The 20,569-nt window shown below is 37.4% G+C and overlaps 2 protein-coding genes across 5 annotated transcripts in view; one reads left to right on the forward strand and one right to left on the reverse strand.

The window, feature by feature from the left end:
* The window catches only part of tai (basic helix-loop-helix family member taiman), a 123,091-nt gene extending 104,302 nt beyond the window's left edge, over window positions 1–18,789 (forward strand). Inside the window, exons 5-14 of one of the 3 annotated variants that reach the window (XM_089463328.1) lie at window positions 2,540–3,437; window positions 4,468–6,038; window positions 7,134–7,319; window positions 7,388–8,762; window positions 9,680–9,865; window positions 9,937–10,265; window positions 10,329–10,674; window positions 11,586–11,930; window positions 13,537–13,887; window positions 13,961–18,789. In XM_089463328.1, the coding sequence (XP_089319454.1) occupies window positions 2,540–3,437; window positions 4,468–6,038; window positions 7,134–7,319; window positions 7,388–8,762; window positions 9,680–9,865; window positions 9,937–10,265; window positions 10,329–10,674; window positions 11,586–11,930; window positions 13,537–13,887; window positions 13,961–13,992 (5,619 nt within the window). In that variant the 3' untranslated portion in view covers window positions 13,993–18,789. Of the gene's footprint in view, window positions 1–2,539; window positions 3,438–4,467; window positions 6,039–7,133; window positions 7,320–7,387; window positions 8,763–9,679; window positions 9,866–9,936; window positions 10,675–11,585; window positions 11,931–13,536; window positions 13,888–13,960 lie in introns of all 3 variants that reach the window. The other 2 variants (XM_089463327.1, XM_089463329.1) reach the window with 2 other exon arrangements.
* aust (australin) lies at window positions 18,328–20,563 on the reverse strand. Of its 2 annotated transcripts, none has more exons than XM_018003930.2 (3): window positions 20,305–20,563; window positions 19,443–19,653; window positions 18,328–19,371 (listed from the first exon to the last, which is right to left on the reverse strand). In XM_018003930.2, the coding sequence occupies exons 1-3, from the start codon at window positions 20,561–20,563 to the stop codon at window positions 19,179–19,181; spliced, it is 663 nt and encodes a 220-aa protein (XP_017859419.1). In that variant the 3' UTR covers window positions 18,328–19,178. The 2 variants fall into 2 exon arrangements, with proteins under 2 accessions (XP_017859419.1, XP_017859418.1); XM_018003929.2 differs by having other exon boundaries at window positions 19,443–19,656.
* Between the last annotated feature and the right edge of the window lie 6 nt (window positions 20,564–20,569).

Consider the following 20,569-nt stretch of genomic DNA (forward strand, 5'->3'; position numbering starts at 1 on the left):
AGAACTTGCTAGAAAACATTGTGATAGAACTTATAGCTATAGCACTTAAAAGTGAGCTATCAATTATTATTATTATTTTTTAAGAATAATTTCTGCAAGTTTATCATTTGAGCACAGTTGGATGTTCATTAATTTTGGATTGCTGGCGACACTTCCCTCATCCATCCACTATTTTATTTGTATTGTGAAAACGAGACGCTCTCATTGTTTTGCCATACGCAGATGGTATTTACCCCTTTTATTGTGTTGGGATCTGTTTCAGCTTTTGGCTTGCTTTCGGTTGCTGTGTTCGTCTGCTTTGCTTTGCATCTGCGTTTTTTTTCCAAAGCTCTCTCAAAATTCGCACATTACCTGATGCGATCAATTGAAGCTACAGGCCAAAGCCCGCAAAAAAAAAGAAAAAAGAAAAAAACACGCACACTCGTGCATATAAAGAACAAAAAGTCCAGACACGTTTTAGACATATTCGTCATTGCATGCCCCGGTTTGTGTTGTTCTTGTTGTTGTTTATTTTATCATTTGACTGATATTTTCGGAGTGCCTTCACCCCGAAAAAAAAAAAGAATATTTTATGTGCCCGTTGGTTGAGCAACTTTTCCTGGTTGGCTGGCTCACATACACACACACACACAGACAAATACACACACAGGCGTATACAATTGTACTCACTGACACAGATGTAAGCTTCCTTCCAAACAAAAAGAAGTAAAAGCTCGCTCTGCGCTCTGAGCTCTGCGCGATTGCACTGGCAGATCAACGAACTGCGTTTGTTTTTTGGCGATGACGTCGCACTTCGCAATTTCATATTTGTTGTTGTTATTGTTTATTTGTGTGCAACAGTAAGAGCAGCTAAAATAGCAACAAGAACAAAAATAATAATAACAATAGCAGCAGTAGCAACAGTAAGCAGCAGTGGCAGCGTCAGCGCCAGCTTCTTCGCCGCCCTCTCACACAAGGTGCAAAGGCAATGGGTGATAACAAAACACACACGCACACGCTCACACACATAGCGGCACACAGCCACTGTCATACAAACACATTTACGCATTCGTACGTATCACACGTGAGCCGGTAAACAAATGTCTGGAGAGCAACAACAGCAGCAGCAGCAACAACAAGAACAACAGCAGCAGCGCACACAGCGTGAGAGCGTCAGATAGAGAGCAGCGCTTCGTCAGCTTTTGCCTTCTTTGTTGTAGTATTCGTATATTTTTGCCGTGTTTTCGGGTTTCTGCTTCTTCTTTTTCTCTTTTTATTTTTTTAAAAATACAATAATACAATTGCATCAAAAAATGTGTGTTTAGTATTTCGGCAACTTTGTGACAGTGCTGAGTGTGCGCAACGTTTCTGTGATTTTTAATTGTTTTTGCTTCTCTCGTACACATTTCTGATAGTGAGTAATTCGGCACTAAATCTAAACTACTTTATTTACACGCACATGTAAATATGTATGTAAATGCAATACAATAAAAGTGAGTGAGTGAGTGAGTGGATAGAGCCATTGACATGCGTCGTTCAAGTTGATTGACCTTGAGTGTGCTGTGAAAATTGTGAAATTTCAATGCGTTCGAACTGCGTCTTAAGACTTTTCAAAGCAAACAATAACAACAACATATTATTGCGCTTTCATTGGGAGTTCTCTTGTTGACTTTTGTTGTGATTATGCTGTGCTTGCATTCGCGCATGTGTATGTGCGTATCTGTGTGTGAGTGTGTCGCCTGTGTCAATGACTCAAAGCTCAAACGCGCGCGCAAAAATTTGCGTGGCGGAGTAAAAATATAATACACACACACACACACATGCATATCTATGAGCACACACTTGCACAGTGAAGAAATGAGATGAAATGCGGTTTATTGCACTTCATTGTGTAAACACGCTGAGAGCGCGCGACGCCGACGCACGATGACCAATACGAGCTTTTGGCTCGCTCTCCTTTTCAACTACTCGTGCCAGAAAGCTTTGCGCAAACAAAAACAACAGCAAGTGATGGAATTGCTGTTGATCGCGAAGCAGGCTATAATAATTATTTTGAGTGTAGCTCAATTTTGTTATTGTGCTGTTGTTCCGTTGTGTGTTTGGTGTTTTTTTGTTGCGTTTTTTCGTTTCTGCTGTAGTACATAAAATAAGCTTTGTCGAAAATACTTCCGCATGGTAAACATTTAATTTGAAAATAGAGTTGCAGGCGCGCTGAGTGAGTTTGAATAAAAAAAAATTATTAATTAAAAAATATCTTTCAAAGAGATATTGTTTGCTACATATAAATCTGAAAAAATATATCAAATATACTAGGAATATATTAATACAAATTTAATTAAACACTTTTTTATACAAAAAAAAAAAAAAAAAAAAAAATATATGAAAAAGCATTAACCATTTAAATAAATATTATAATATAAATTATTTTAAGATAACTTGAAATATTATTGGTGAAATATAAATTCATAACTTATGATCGATATTTAAAAATTTAAATTTAAAAGCAAACCATTTAAGAACAGGTTTAATTCAAATGGTTTTCTCTTATCATAATTTACAGTATCGTGATATTTGTGACAAAGGCCAAAGCCGTGATATATCCTCAACATCTACCAATAATAACAACAACAACTCCACAACAACGACCAACAACAATAACAATAATAATAACAATAACAATAATAATACTAATAACAACAACAACAACAATAGCCACAAACCACAAGCAACCTCAACGCGCTGCACACGCTGCGCCACCGATAACTGCTCGATACACCCTGTGCAACAGGGCGAAGTCTCATCAACAGAGCCACCATTGCCAGAGCCATCGCTGCTGAACGGTCAAGTGCCTGAAATATCCGCTTACTTTGAAGCGCTCGAGCATTACATTAGCTCCGTCGGCTGGGTGCTGCTGCAGGTGAACGCTAACGGCATCATTGAGTCCTGCACGCAGAACATACGCGAACTGATCGGCTATGAGAAGCAGGAGCTCTTCCACCAGCCTCTCTACCGATACCTCTATGCGGGGGATCACGCCAAACTGGAGCCGATCATAAACAACATGTACAGCAGCAGCAGTGGCAGCGGAGGAGGCGGAGGTGGAGGTGGAGGTGGAGGAGGCGGTGGCGGTGGCGGTGGTGTAGGCACTGGAGCCGGCTCAATTGGCGGCTGGGGTGATCTCGATGAGCTGAACAATGGCAATGCGTCACAGCAATCGGCTGGTTCCAATTCCAGTTCCAGTGCTGGCAACGGCGCTGGCACGGGACCAGGCGCCAACATCGGTGGAGCATCCAAATCGAAGCGCAGCATCTCCACCAAGGTGCGCATGCTAGTCAAGGATACACGACCGGCCACACAGACCTCCTCCAACTGCGATGCCATGGACCAGAAGCCGCTCAGGCCTTCCGGACACCAGGACAAGTATGAAGAGGTCGTATTGATAGCGGCGCCAGTGAAGGGTGAGTCCTTGAGAGCTATGGCAAGTCTAGGTTTGGGTATTGCTTAAATGCAGAATGATTTTGAAGAAGCGGGAAATCAGTAATATTAGAGGGGAGATATAAAGAGGTAATAAAATAGAAGGGTAAATATTCCAGTAATTAATAATAATTAATGGGTATAAAAAAATCTCTTTTCCAATATTTACTTTAGTCATATAAAAAGATATATGGAGCAGGGAAAGCACAATTTGTAAGAGATAAATCAAATGAAAGGTTAGGTAAAATGAATGGGGAAAAGTGAGAAAAGTATTTAGAAAAGCTTATAAACGAATAAAACATATAAAAGAATCATACGGAATACATAGAAATCGATTTGCCGCGACAGTTAAAATTATTATATTATTAAATTATGTAGGAAAAAGCGATTAAGCACAAACCTTTCCATATATCATCATATATATCAACATAATTAATTAATTAATGAATTATTAGGGATACAAAGATGAGATGATAATATGGAATATCTTCTACTTTTCTGAAATATAAATGAGGATAACTGAGAAAATAATAAGAAATTATTCAATTCAACAGCAAATCTATTTATGACTTTAGCCAAATAAATAAAAAATTTTTTTGTGTAGATGCAGAGATAAAGATAATAGAATACAACTAGCTCTACTTTCTGTCAGTATGTTTATATATGATATAGTTATTAAAATAATACAAAATTGCTCAAAGAACTGAGTTCTATAATTTATGCAAAAAAGACAGATTGAAAGACAGACCCAAAACATATAAGAAACAAACAATTAAATAAACTCATATGAAATATAGGAAATATTGAAATAGAGTATACTCAGACTATTCGATCTTATGAGTTTTAAAGTGCAGTAAACTAGGGATAAGGAAAGAAGAAGTTCAAAAAGTAGTTGAAATTATGTCAATAAAATGATCTTCAATGCATTTCAGTTAAAGCAATACTCAAAACTAGGCTATGGTTCGTTTCATAGATCAGACTTGGACAATTGAACTAAACCTGTTGCATTTGCAGATGACGCCGATGCGAGCAGCTCAGTGCTGTGCCTGATCACCAGGCCGGAGGACGAGTCGCCGCTGGAGATCAATATGCAGCAGCATGTGCATCAGCAGCCCATCGAGCAGATGACCTTCAAGCTGGACGGGCATGGGAAAATACTCAGCCTGGACGCGACGGCGCTGCGTGAGCCATTCAAGCAGCATCTGCAGTCGTGGGTGGGTCGCCTCTGGCAGGATCTATGCCATCCGCACGATCTATCGACGCTCAAGTCGCATTTGCGCGATATTCAAGACTCGACGGCGGTGCGTTCGCCGGGCAGCTCGGTGGGTGGTCCCGCCAGCGGTGGCTCCATATCGAATGTTATATCACGTCCATTTCGGCTGCGCCTCGGTGCCCCTGATGTCTATGTGCATGTGAAGGCCAATTCGAGACTGTTTCTCAATCAGACGCCGGGCGAGAGTGATTTCATAATGTCCGTGCAGACGCTGCTCAATTCGGAGAACGATATGAATAGCAATAATACGGGAGTGGGCGGCAGTGGTGGCATCGGTGGTGCTGGTGGTGCTGGTGTTGGTTTAGGTCTGAGTCAAATGTGCGCCATGTCGCCGGGCGCCTCGCTGGCCAGTTCGCTGGTGAATACGCTCTCGATGGAAGCGCTGGGGCATAGCTCCTCCACATCCTCGGCGGCGTCTGCGCTGTTGCCCACGAATCTGTTGGGCGGCCTTGTTGGCGGTGGACAGCACAACAACAACAACAGCGGCAGCAGCAACAACAACAACAACAACAACGGCAGCAGCAGCAACAACAATGGCAGCAACACACAAACCACAAATGTGGGCGGACCGCTCATGACCTCGGCCATCATCAATGGCAGCGGCATGCAGCAGCGTCTGAGCAATGCCAGCGGCTCCTCGGCCAACTATTCGGCGGCAATGTTGGTGAATGCGATCACCGCATCGCCAGCGCCCGGGGAGCATTTGTTTTATGGCAGCGATGCGTTTGAGTTTGATATTGCACATTCCTCGTTCGACATGGATCCCAGCGGTGGGGTGGGCGGCTGGTCCGATTCGCGTCCCAATTCGCGGGCATCTGTTGCGACGCCCGTGAGTACGCCGCGTCCGCCCTCGGGGCATGGCTTCAGTCCGGCCGTATGCGCCTCGCCAGCGACGCCCTACCAATTGTCGTCCCATTCGGCAGCCAGTTTGCCCTCGCCGCAATCGAATGCAAGCGCCGGGGCCGGCGGCAGTTACGGTTCCAATTTTCACTCCTACGATCCGGCGGACACCAAGCCGGACAAGGAGCAACAGCAGCAGCAGCAGCAGCAGCAGCAGCAACAACAGCAAGGCAGCAGCAACAACAATGCCAGCAACAGCAACAACAATGCGCTCATAGGCGGCGGTCTGCCGAATGGCGTTGGGGGTTTGCTGCTCAGCCAACAGCAACAGCAGCAGCAGCAGCAGCAACAACAGCAACAACAGCAGCAGCAGCAACAAACACTTCCGCAGGAATCATCGGAGCGACTGCGTCATCTGCTAACCAAATCAGCCAGTGGTCTGGGCGGCGGTGGCCTTGGGGATGATGAAAAGGTGAGTCCTTCATCCGTTATTCATTGACTATTCAATAATTCAATTCACATTCAATCATTGAGGCATGTTGCACTCATACATATATATACATATTGCACATATTGATTTGTCAATTTTTAATGAAACACCTGTTAGTTACTATCAATCAATCTATATGAATATTAAGGGAAGACTGAAAAAAGCTTTGGAACTAATATCCTAAATTTATATCTGATACTTAAAAACCATATTCTAAGCAATGAAAATTAGCGAAAATTTTATAAATCCTAACATACTTCCAATTCGAGATATTATCAGGTCTATAAAAATTTGTAAAGAGACTCTAAAATGCTAAACTGAGTTCTTGTGATCCTTGGTTGCTATTCTTCTTCTTAGCTACTTATATTTTTATGCGAATTTTACAAAACTTATATTAAAAGTAATATTTACACTAAAAATATTCCTGAGATCCTTTAAGTTCCTATCTCTTTTTTTGGTTTCTAAAAAGTAAAAACGCAGTCAAAAGGAGGCGTGGAGGTTCTTTGTATTTATAATAATATTTTATTCATTCAATATATATAATTTTTTTTTAATTTAATATCTGTTATTATTTGTTTACGATACAGTAAAAATTCTCAAGCTTTCGCTTTAAATAATAAGAAAAGTCTTTAGATTGAGTTCCATTTGATTTGCTTTCTCTTGCTATTTGCCTTTAAGACTATAAAGTTCTTATGAACTAGGTTTTCTTGAACAATGCCTATAGATATTTTATGAACTAGTTCCGCTAGCTATATGAGCAGCTGATTTATAAGGATATATTAATATAGCTAGTAATTGTTTTCACTTAATAAACTAGTTTAAATTGAGCTTAGACATGAAATCATTTGTTATGCTTAGTGGTAGTTGAAAAATTCCTAGTTCCAAAAAGCTGAACAAATGCTACCGTTCAATGACTCAATTTATCCCAAACTAGCTTTTGACATAGAAACATAAGATTCTACGTAATCAATCTAAATGAATCAACAGTTCAGTGAGCTAGTTCACTAAGCCATATCATTGAATGCTTGATGAAACTATATTAATCAAATCAATTGTCTCTACGGGTTTACGTTACAGTACTTTAAGCAGGAGTGCGGCGAGGATGATAAGCTGAATCTGGGGCCAATTGGTGGTCCGGCGGGCAGCTACAAAATGGGTGGCCAGGCGAGTCAGCTGGGCATGTTTGGCTCGCTGGGCCGTGTTGGCCCGAACGCATCGTTGCTGCAGAAGGCGGGCAACTCCCAGAATCCGATGCTGCTCAAGGTGAGTGCCGAAATGTTGCAAATTCCTGAATTTATAACATGATTGCTAATTGCTGTCTCTGGTTGCAGCTGTTGAACGAGAAGAGCGAAGAGGACGATGGCAGCAGTGGCACGGGTAGTTCCGGTGGCTCCGGCGTACTGAACAATGCGCGGCAAAGCGAACTGATGCGTCAGCTGCAGAAGGACGATGGCGGCAGCCATGGCAGCGGGCATGGCATGCTCGGCGGCAGCGGCGCCGGCGGTAGCGGCAATATGAGCAACGAGGATCTCAAACGCATGCTCAAAATCCAAAGTGATCCGGCGATGAGCCGCAAGCGTTCGCTGAACGAGCCCGACGACGACATCTCGGCCAAGCGTTCCGAGGACAAGCCCAGCAAGCTGTGCAGCCAAAACAAAATGCTCGCGAAATTGCTGCAGAATCCGCCAAAGTTGCCCAAGGCACCGAATCCGGAGCAGCCGTTGGTGAAAACGTTGCCGGATATCACTAGCTCCACGGTGAACAATGTGAGCAGCTCGCTCGCTGCGCCGGGCAATTTGATAAGCGCAGGCAGTGCGGGTCCTAAGGCAGCAGCGGCCAATAGTCGTGTGCGCAAACAGCAGCAGCAGCAGCTACAGCAGCAACAACAACATCAGCAGCAGCAGCAGCAGCAACAACACCACCTACAACATCAGCAGCAACAGTCAACACCACAGCAAAACGATGTCTACCTCAGCCAGCAGCAGCAGCAGCAGCAGCAACTGGCATACCAGCAGCAGCAGCAGCAGCAACAGCAACAACAGCAACAGCAACTGCAGCAGCAGCTGGCGACCACAGCAACTACCTCAATACCCGATCCGGAGCTTTCCAAGCTGCTGGACAGCGTTATGGACGCCATGGACGATATGGACGATAGGCCCATTGTGCCTGCGGCTCCCTCAGAGGCTTCGGCTATCAGCGATATACAAAAGTCACTGATGCTCGATGTGGAAATAGCCAACTTTGGCGTGATGAACAAGCATTTGCTCATGTCGCAGCAGCAACAACAACATTTGCAGCAACAACAGCAGCAACAGCAACAGCAGCAGCAGCAGCAACAACAGCAGCAACGTCAGCAGCATTTGCAGCCGCCTGCCTATCCCAGCATGTTGGTGCTGCATCAACAGCAGCAGCAACAACAGCAGCAGCAGCAACAGCAACACCAGCCACAGCAGCAGTCCCAGCAACAGCAACAGCAGCATTTAATGCGCCAGCAACAGCTGTTGGAGACTATGCGCAATCAGGGCTTCCAACGTCCGCCGCCCATGTACTCGGTGCGCGGTCGCGGGCCCATGAATGCGGTGGCCACGCCCGGGGGCGGTGTTGTGCTGCCCAATCAGCAGATGCGCAACATGCGCCAGCAGCAGCAAAAGGAGCGACTGTTGCAGCAGCAGCAGAACCAACAGCTGCTGGTGCCCGAAAATGCCAGTGAGTAAAATTAATTATAAATATAAATATAAAATAAAAAATATAAAATATAAAATATGAAATATGAAGTATAAATGTAAAATATAAAATATAAAATATAAAACATAAAACATATAATATAAAATATAAAACATAAATATAAAATATAAAATATAAAATATAAAATATAAAATATAAAATATAAAATATAAAACAAAAAATATAAAATATGAAATATAAAATATTAAATATGAAGTATAAAATATAAAATATAAAATACGAAAAATAAAATATAAAATATGAAATATGAAGTATAAAATATAAATATAAAATATAAAATATGAAATATAAAATATAAAATATAAAATATGAAATATAAAATATAAAATATAAAATATAAAATATAAAATATAAAATATAAAATATAAATATGAAATATGAAGTATAAAATGTAAAATATAAAATATAAAACAAAAAATATAAAATATGAAATATGAAGTATAAAATATAAAATATAAAATATGAAAAATAAAATATAAAATATGAAATATAAAATATAAAATATAAAATATGAAATATGAAGTATAAAATGTAAAATATAAAATATAAAATATAAAACAAAAAATATAAAATATGAAATATGAAGTATAAAATATAAAATATAAAATACGAAAAATAAAATATAAAATATGAAATATGAAGTATAAATATAAAATATAAATATAAAATATGAAATATGAAGTATAAAATATAAAATATAAAATATAAAATATGAATATAAAATATAAAATATGAATATGAAGTATAAAATGTAAAATATAAAATATAAAATATAAAACAAAAAATATAAAATATAAAATACAAATCCAATATATTGATCAACTATATTGATCAACTATATAAATCACAATATTAAATATATTTTCTTTCCTTTGCAGCTGGCATCAATGCGGGCATTAACAACATTGGCTCATTGCTCAACACGACTGTGGCGCCGAATGTGTCGCTCTCGAGGACCAATCTGCCAGCGGATGCACAGCTGAGTCCGAACTTTGCACAGACTTTAATGCAGCAGCAGCTCAGCCCAGGACGCAGTGCGCCCTACAGTCCGCAGCCAAATCAAGGTTTGAAGGATCGAGACGAGCGAGCATATATTGAGATCAATGCTGAATAACGTAATTCTTTGCTTTTGCAGTCTATGTGGCGCAGTTTGCTCAAAATGCGCAGCGATTGTCGCCACAGCAGCAGCAGACGACGCAGCAGCAACAACAGTTGGCCTACCTGCAACAGCAGCAGCAGGCTGGTGATGGTGGACGTTCTAATACGCCGTTTGGCAGCGGCTCCGGCCTGCAGTCGCCTGGCATGCAGAACAGCCCGCAGCAGTGGCCCTCGGCCGGCGGCAATTCGGGGCCGGGCGGTGCTGGCGGTGGTGCTGTTGGCGGACCGGGCGGGCCGCTGCCAGCCGGCAATGCTGGACGCTCACTGCAGCAGCACAATAATCCCTTGCTCATTGCGCAGCTGCAGGTGAGTAGCAAAGAATTCGCAATGCCCAATGAAGCGCCACTAATGTCGTTTCGTGATATCCAGAGCAACTATCCTGCGCGTCAGTATCAGCAGCAGCAGCAACAGCAGCAGCAGCAGAACCAGCAACGACGCGGCCTCAACTCGCCCGGCGCCGTCGGACCCGTTGGCAGCAATGCTGCTGCAGTGGCGGCGGCGGCGGCATTGCAGCGGCAGAACTCCTTTCAGGCTCAGGCTGGCGGCGGCGGAAGCACACCCGACGGCAGCAGCGGACCGGGCGTGGGTCTAAACTTTGGCGGCGGCCCGCAATCGCCCTACGGTAACAGTGCAGCGGTCAATGCGTTCCAGCAACAGCAGTTGCAACGGCTCCAGCGGCAGGCGAGCGTGCCGCAAGCCACACAGCATTTGCCAGGTGAGTAAAGCACGTCCTGAGCGGAGCGTTTCCCGTGGCGGAGTCTGCGCGGCAGATGAGGCGTGTCTGCAAGGCGTTTAGGATTAGTCTTAGCTGATCTCTCTCCTCTGTGCCCCTGAAGTGTGTCCAATCGAAAATTTAGTTATGGGTTCTGCAACCAATTCCAGCTGCAGACGGAACTAGTCAATGCCAATTAGTTCAATTCTGCTAGGCAAAACAAGTGAAGTCAAAGGTACCAGAAACACAAATCTAGTTCTCTGTCGGAACTAGTTCAAAACAAGTTTAGATCTCTTAATTTATTAATAAATTATTGAAAACTTGAGAATGTGTTCAACTGTAACTAGTTCAAGATTTATCATTTTAATTTTTATTAATTTATTTATTTAGTATATTTGAAATAAATTATATATGCAATTTTGGAACTAGTTCGAGATATACCGTTTCACTTGAATCGAAATTAGTGAAAACAAACACACATATATTTACTTGAACAGAAGTGGTTCAAATAACCATAAAGAATGAATCACATAAAATGAACTAGTTCACATATCTTAAGTTCATAGCTAGTACCAAAAATACACACATCTAAATACGCATGTAAAAGTGCAAAGGAAATTTATAAGTTTTATGAACTAGTTCTTTATGAAAAGCGGAACTAGTTCCAACTCCAAAAAATTGAAATCTTATAACGCGTACAAATCACAAGGACTTAGAACACAATGCAGCGTGAACTAGTTCACAAAATGCCGCTTGCCCTAATTACTGTACTAAATATCAATACATGAAGAGCTTCACCACACACACACACACACACACGCATACCAACACCGTTTCACACACACACACACACATTGTTAATATTTGAATAGATTTTAACAAAAGCCAAAAAATCAAACGCTTAACCGAAACAGGCTCAACGCGTTTCGGTTTGTCGCCAGGCAACAACCACAACAACAACAACAACAGTGGCAACAACAACAGCAGCAACCACAATGATAATGGGGCTGCCGCCGCCAGCCAACAACAACAGCAACAACACCAACACCAGCAGCAACAGCAACAACTAATGAACGGACTGAACATGTCCCCCCATCCGGCCATGATGGGCGTGGGCGGAATGGGCAGTGGCGGTGGCAACGGCATCATTGGGCTGGGTGGTGGCGGCGGCGGTGGCGTTGGCGGCGGTGGTTATGCAGCACTCGCTGCGTACGGTCAGGCGCAGCAGGCGAATGATTTCTATGGTCGAGCGCAGACCGGTAAGCCGTGTGCTCACACTTGAACTCTCTCTCTCTCTCTCCATCTCTCGTCTATCTCTCACACACACACACACTATATCAATATATATTTATCTCGCTCTGCTCGCTCGCTCGCTGTAATCACATGTCATGCATACATATGAACAATATCTATATGTATATATAATACGAAATTCGAGCTAATCATTGTGTATATAAATAAGCGAACCCCAAAGCACTCGCTCAACGATCCACACACACACACACACACTCACACACAAGCCTCATAAACACACACATTTATGTACATAAAAAAAAAAGACTAAAAAGAAAAGAAAAATATCCTTGGGCCTCCTCGAACACAACATCTCTTGCCTAACCACATTTACGTGTATTTGTATAACTGTGCCACACACATACGTATATCTAAATGATCTTTGTATATAACCTAGGCATAGATCTGTATATATATTTAACGGGTAGTCATTAGGCGCTGCACCCCACTGTATTAACCCTCCGTGTAAAGACTTTAGACATAGCCAGAAAAATCCAAAAACCAAGTCGAAAATATATTAGTTAAATGGGGGAAGAATGTATATTTATATATAAATTGTTTATGTTTAATATTTAAATTGGTTTTTATTTATTATAAACACATATTTATGCAAGGAATTCAGTTGGACAGCAACAAAATTATTTATTAGAAAAAAAATAAATAAATTAAAATAAAAAAAAATAAAATAAAATAAAATATAAATCAAATTATTCATGCAATTAGGAATGTCTGCTAAGATCTAGTATTTATTTACCGGAAATTTATATTATAAATTTTTAATTTATTTAATTTTATTAAAAATATAATAAATGTAAATTTAATAAAATATATATAAATATAAAAAAACTATTAAAAACTTGCTAAAAATATATAAGAAATTGCTTAATTTTAATTGTAAATTTAACTTGAGTAAAAAAAAAAAAAATTATAAATTCATAAATTATTTAAAATAAATAATTTTAATTGTATAAAAATATAATTAATTATTAGGTCTTAAATCATTTACAGGTTTAAGCTGAAAGTCTAGACAAATTCATTTTATTCTTTAATTAACAATTTAAATTTATTATAATAATGAATAACAAATTATACTAAATTTAAAGTGAAAAACAGTTATAAACAGAAATAAAATTAACAAACAAAAGTCCAACTGAGTAACTCATAAATATTTTAAATGTTATGTTTAATTATAATCAATACAAAAAACCTGTCACATGGTACATATATAGCATAGTGTATATATACTATATATATCTGTACGACCCTTATTTGCAACCCTAATCCCAGCCCCAACCCCTGAACAGAACCAGTCTTCATATTTAAGTGTTGCATATTATTTGATATGATTTTATATTTATTAATTATATTTTATGTATAACATTTATGTTTTTATCTATATCTCGATATATATATGTATATGTTGTATTCTGTTGTCTGTTGTGTATTTATTTATGTTCCATGTCTAGTTAAGTTCAACAATAATTGTGACTAAAAACCTTTTTTTGTTGTGGGTGCACAATATTTGCCTACGATAATCTAGTCTAATTCTATAAATTTCTTCAATTCTTGCAGCTGGCAATGGGGGCGGCGGCGTCGGTGGAGGCGTGACTGGCGGAAATGTCAACTCGGACTTTGTCAAGCAGGAGCTGCGCGCCGTTGTCAGTGTGCGCGCTCATCAGGCGGCGGCGGCTGCGACGGGTGGCGGTGTGGGCGTTGGCGTTGGCGTAGGCGGTGCGGGCGTGGCGCAGCGGGGTCAGACACCGCAGAGTCCGTTGCAGCAGGGACCAATGATTGGAGGCGGCGGCGGTAGCGGCAATAGTACAAATTCCATGGGCAATGCCACGCCCACAGGCAGCGGCAGCAGCGGTAATCCAATGCTCAATACGCCGCCAGACCCAACGCTGGGCTTCAGCTTCGAGACGCGTGAGTAGAGAGTATAAATCGACTTGATCATGTTCCAAATTTCAATTGAGTTTCTCTATTCAACTGCTCACAGCGGACTTCTTCACAAGCAGCGCATCGAGGTGACCCTAAGGCACCTAAACCGCAATTCCAGGACTCAAGAACAACAACAACAACAGCAACAACAACAACTTCTAAATAACAACCACAACAACAGCAACAATTTATGTTCTTCAAACGCATTTAAGGCTCTCAGAATGTTTTCCCTTTAAAAGTGAAAAAAGAAAACTAAATAAATTAAACTTAAACTAAATTAAATTAAATGAAAGTCGCAGCATTTCACAAGGCTTGCAAGAAAATTTAAACAAAAGCGAACGAACGTCTAGGAAGGTGTAAATGTTAAATTTAAATTATATTAGCTGCACTATACGATAAGCCAAAACGTTAAAATATATTAAATATATATTTATTATTAGCACTAGCAAATATTAATTGTAAGGAAAAAAAAAAAAAAAAAAACAAAAAAAAAAATGGGAACCTCGTCTAAAAGGAAAAAATAACAACAAATTATGTATAAAATAACAAGCTATAGTTAAATATTTTGAAAAGCTGCTAAAAATTATACAAGAGAAAAAAAAAACATATTTATTACGTTTAAACATAAAACGTAGACTAAGATGTTATATATACAAAAAACATATTTGTATATGTATACATGTGTGTATAAATATATATATATATACGTGTACATGCATATATATTTATATATAGATAACGCAACGTTTCAAGCTGTTGTTTATTATGGACATAAGTATAACTCTAAAGATAATATAATTATACAAATATATACATGTATGTAGATGTATCTGTATATGAATATGTGTATATTTATACAAACAAGCGAGATCGGCTTTAAATTATAACGGCATTAGTGTTATGATTAACTAAAATAACTAACAAACAAACAATGATAAAACGTATACAATTTGAACGAACTATTTAAGCATATAGCACACACATTTATACAGATGTATACATATATATATATATAGTAATGTATATGGGTATATTTATATATTTAAAATTAGTGTTGAATTTTTTTCAGTGTGATAATTTGTTAAACCTTTACGTATACTAATGTTGCTAATATTTGTTGCTATAGAACCTGTCCCAGCCAGACAACATTCTATACGATTTTTGTTCTATTCTTTTTCCAAATGTTTTCTATTCTTTATATATGGATTTGTGCATACACCCGATTTCATTTCAATCTGAACAACAACGACAATTATTTGGCATATTCAATTCAATTTTCAAACAACATTTAGTTATATGTATGTATCTATATTTGTTATGCTATTTGATTTCGAGCTGCACTCTAATTGTGTAACGTTGATTGTACATATATTTTTCACAATTTTATACATATACTTGATATATATATTATTTAAGAAATTGTAATTGATAATTTAGTGAATTAATTAATTGATTTGTATGCTTTTAATGAGCAGTTAGAAATGCGCGCGCGCACTGCACAAAAGTCGACGTAGCGATTCAATGTGAAGGCTATTTTACAGGTTTTTGTTTAAACTAATTTGTAACGAACGTTTTAACGATAACATACACAATATTTTTTACTTATTATATACATATTATTATTATTATATTCTTTACATATTATGTAGCATATCACAATTTCTTCAACTTTATTGCGAGAAACGTTGTTTAGTTTCTCAATTTTTTATTGTATAATTATTATTATTATTATTGATTTTTGATTTTCTGTAATTCTATAAAACTGTAGTTGGGTTCAATCGTTATAAACACTATTTTAAAACACGAAAAAAACAAAAACAAAACAAAAGCTATACAAAATTATAATATACATATACATATATATATTAAATATAGTTTTTTTTAATTTTATTAAATATGTTTAAAATGCAAACAGATCCTAAATAAAAATTTATATACAATATATAAAAATAAAAAACAAACAAAAATGGGAAAGTGTGCATTTATTTATATATTTTTCTTTTATTATTATCATTTGTTTACTTAACAAATTATGATGCTGAGAAAACTACAACTACACCAACAACAACAACAACGATAAGTAATACAAAATTAAATGAATTAAAAAATAATCATAATAAAGTAAATGTGCATAAAGAAATGGCGATATTAAGCACTTGGGAAAATAGAAATACCTCTCGTTAAGTTCAAAAATGGAAAACCTATAATAAACATACAAATTTATACATAAATTAATGAAAATCAAATATAATTAAAGTAATGTTAATATAATTATTTGTACATACATATATTATATATACAAATACAATGGGGTAATTTAAGTTACGTGAATAATTAGTTGAATTTCAGTTATTTTAAGAGGCTACATTTAATGCAATTAAATTAAAGTGAAAGTGAAAGTATGGAAAGCGTTAGATATACATACATATATATCTATGCAGTTATTTGATTCAATTTTAAATTAAGTATTTTACTCTATGTCTATGTCTTACTTGAACAATTTCACCCACTAAACTCTATCAAACTTCGCTATTAATGAATGTTTTGGTGTCTAGTTTAATGGGCAGATTATCCAATAATTTTCGCAAGAAGGCCCTTGGCTGTCATCTAAGTTTTTATTTATGCTCGAATAAGACCTCAAAGGGATGATATAAACAGATTATTGATAACTGCAGGCCCCTGGTTGTCATCGAAGTGTTGATTTATGCTCGAATATGACCTCAAACAGATGAACAAAAAAAAAAAAATAAATAAATAAATAAATAAAAATAAAAAAAAATAATAATAATAAATTTATATATATATAAAATATATATACACAAGTATACTGCATTTAAGTATAGGTTTGAATAATGCAAGTTAGGTTTAATTGCATACGTATATATATATACATATATATTTATATATTTAAGCGACTTGGCAAACGATTATAGCAAATTTCACACACATACACACACAAAAAGTACATATAAAGTGCATTAATGAATTTAAGCATTTAATGAAATTAATTAATTTATAAGCATACAAAATTATATATATATATACGAAATTACTGAAATAGTTATACATAAACTATACATATATATAAAATTATATATATATTGAGCAAACAAATATTTACAAAAAGAAAAAGAAAATTCCATATGCATAACAAAAATTAATTTCATAAATATATTACACCTAAAGCTAGCTACGAATTATACAGCAAAAAAAAAAAAGTTTCACAATTTCCATTTTGATATATAACTATATATATATAAAAGTATACATATATTTAGAATTAAGTTACAAGCACATCTAATTAAGTTAATTAAGATTATTGTAAATATGAATTCAACTTTTTAACAATTCTATTTGGTTTATTAATGATATATTTTCTTTTAGATCTGTATATAGTTTTATTCTCTCTTTTTGCAACCTAGTACCATAAATTTGTACCAAAATAAAAAGTAAAACAAAGAAAAATGAAATAAATTATTAAATAACAAAAAATACAAAATGCAACGCCCTGTACCCGTGCATCAGCCTGCAACAAACAACCACAAATTGTTAAACAAATATATATATATAAAATAAAAATAAAAAACTATTTATTATAATTACAAAATGAAGCCCTGAACCGTAATAAGTAGTGCCCAAAAACAACAACTAATACAAAGCAAACAGAATTATATATATGAATAAACATTAGCATTTAAAAAACGTTATAACAAATTCTAAAACAGCAGCCTAAATAGTTATTAACAAATGGAAAAATAGTGAAAGAAAAACAAATTATAGCACAATTTTGTATAAACAAGAACAAGAAATTCATGAATAACCACAAATACTTTCAAATACAAGATTAGATATTTATACACATTATAAACTCTCTCTCTCCCTCACACACACATACATATACACTGGAATACTTAGGCAAGGTAACAATTAGAGAGCAAAACGCCTGCAATTGAATTATTAACATTAAACATTTATTATTTCTGCTGCTATATATAGATTTTGTATCGGAAAAGCTGGGAGGATCTATTGTTGATTGGCTGTGTTAAAAGAAAGAAAACAAAAGAGAAAGGAAAAACTGAATGCAAAAACGAAAAGATGTATAAGTATATAAGTATATGCAAGTATAAATATATATAGTTTGAACAGGTATGCAGATTTGGTGGTAAGTGTCGAGAGTTTGAGTTTAGAGTTAGTTAGAGATCAACTTAACTGATTAACGTTAGGTTAGTTTTCGCTAGGCATTGGATAAGGTATATACACGTACATGGGAATGAAATCAGTTTTAATTTCGAGCAAACTTCAGTTCAAATCATCTACATATGCATCTATATACTAAGTATTAACCTGTTAGGCACATTCATATATTTATGTGTATATTCTCTTTGCCTATGTTGATTTATATTAAACGTTTCTTTTTGTTCAGTGTATAAGCAATTGTCTATGAAATACAACCAATAACAAAAAATAAATAAAATTAAATTAATGAATGAAAATATAAAGTTAAAAATCAAATGCAAGCCACATAGATGTTAAATGTTATATTTGTGTTATTGTCACTTGTCACTGTTCGTTCACTGTCACTGGTCCCTTGTCACTGTTTATATGTTGTCTTTTTCCCTCTCACACACTCTATTCAAACGAAAAAAAAAAAAACTATTATGTAATAATAATTCATACATATTTTATATAAGTCTATGTACCTTTTTGCTATGTATTGTATTTCTATCTACTAAACAAACATACACACTCACACACATATATACAACCCGCACACAGTTGCAAATTATATAGAAACTTTCACACAAGCGAAAAATAATTATAAAAACAATTTTCAGAAAACATTTGTTATGCAAAAAGGAAAGAAAAAAAAAAAAAAAAACAACTAAACTTAAAGGCATTAATTTTTTAAGTAATTAATAAATAATTGTACATGTGTAAATGGAAATTTTTGGAATTTACAAAATTCAAACAAAATGAATTTACATAAAAAAAGCAAAGAGAATGAAAATACTAAGAATTAATATTATGTGCGCTACGTTTATGTTTGTACTTACAAATCTATGAATACTTAAATTTATTAATTATAAATTAAATATACAATGAAATTGCAACAACAGCAACAACAACAACAACAACAGCAACACAGGCAACATCAACACACGTACACTTAATGTTTGAAAACAAAAACAAAAACAACATTGAAAATGAGAAAATGAAAAAGACTAAATAAAATATTAATGAAATAAGATGAAGAAGAAGAAGAATTGAAGTTGCGCTTAGAGTTTGCCCAGCTTGTTGGCCATGTCCACAATCATGTGCAGATTGGAATTGAGAGTCTTGATCTGATTCAGAGTAGTCGAGTCCAGCTGCTTGAGCACCTCGCGCTTCACCTCCGAGAGCTTCTGCGGCTTCAGCTTGAGAACGCCCGCCTTGGTGGGTATGTGGACATTGGCACAGCGATCGGGAAAGCTGCAAATGGAAGGAAGTTGGTGAGTTAACTGATTAAAAAAAGTGGTATTAGATATAAGTTCAAGTCTCACGTCTGCACGGCGAGCGGACTGCCGCCGGTGGAGAGCGCCAGCTCGCCGGGCTTGGGCCAGCGCAGGAGCGCCATAGCCGGCAGCTCGACACGCCGCAGCACAGCCCGATCCACGGACTGCACCTGGAGCCGTGCCACCGGTGGCTTCTGGGGCTGCGGTGTGCGCAGACGGCTGCTGCGTGCGATCGACTGACTGCGCATTTTGGGTGGAGCTGCTGCAAGGAGAACAGAATGTTGAAACAAGCCGGAATACTCTATTCGCAGTACTCGACTAGGAAATACCCGGATAGATAGAAAAGGCGCTGCCTGATTTCGTTAATTATTAAATCATTTCTGTTAACTTAAAGGAATTTAATGAAACTTTCAGCATTTGCTGTTTGAAAAATGACAACTCTTAAATATTTGGAGCTAGTATCTAAAGTATTAAAATAATCGAAACTCTATTAAACACACCTTCCCTTATATGCAAAATTTTGAGATTTTTTTTCCAAAGATTTAGGAGTTGTAATTGTACAACTGGAGGTTGATAGGGGTTTTAGTCGGTAACACAGAACTGGAGTAGTTATCGATTTATTAATAAACTCTATCTGGGCGTGGTATACAGGAAAATACCTACAAGAAATTTCAAATCCTTAGCTCTTATAAAAGCTGAGATCGACGCGTTCATACGGACCGACGGATATGGCTAAATCGACTCAGCTTGTTGCCCTGATCTAGAATAAGTGTATATACTGTTTGCCACGCCTCCTCCTCTGTCTGTACGACACATACATTTAGAGAAAGCCACTATACTCCGATTTCCAGTTGTCGATGGGGGTACAGGGTATAAGAGAGCTACAAATGATTCGAGGCAAGCTACTCACCCAAGCAACGATAGTCCTCAAAGTGCTGGAGATTGAGTTGCATAAAGTCGCTCCACTTCATGTGCAGCACGTGATCGTGTGTGCGCGCCATAATGAGCTGGAGCTGATTGTGCACCTGTTGTATGCTGCGCCTGCCCAGCTCATCGATCTTCTCCAGCGCCGACTCGATCTTCATTTGCGCCAATCTCAGTTGATCCTCGCGCTCCGCCTCCTCGCGCACCTGCAGGCGTTTACGTTTGGCTACTTTAGTGCGTGGCATCTCGAG

This window comes from Drosophila arizonae, chromosome 3, assembly GCF_054131065.1.
Source record: "Drosophila arizonae isolate 15081-1271.41 chromosome 3, UAZ_ARI_1.0, whole genome shotgun sequence".
In the NCBI taxonomy this organism is placed as follows: domain Eukaryota; kingdom Metazoa; phylum Arthropoda; class Insecta; order Diptera; family Drosophilidae; genus Drosophila; species Drosophila arizonae.

Bases quoted from the DNA above. Each gene is read 5' to 3' on its own strand.
- aust (XM_018003929.2), bottom strand. From the start codon at position 20,563: ATGCCACGCACTAAAGTAGCCAAACGTAAACGCCTGCAGGTGCGCGAG. The intron at 19,657-20,304 runs GTGAGTAGCTTG...TTCTCCTTGCAG, and splicing joins TGAGGACTATCGTTGCTTGG to CAGCTCCACCCAAAATGCGC. The intron at 19,372-19,442 runs GTGAGACTTGAA...TTCCATTTGCAG, and splicing joins AGTCCGCTCGCCGTGCAGAC to CTTTCCCGATCGCTGTGCCA.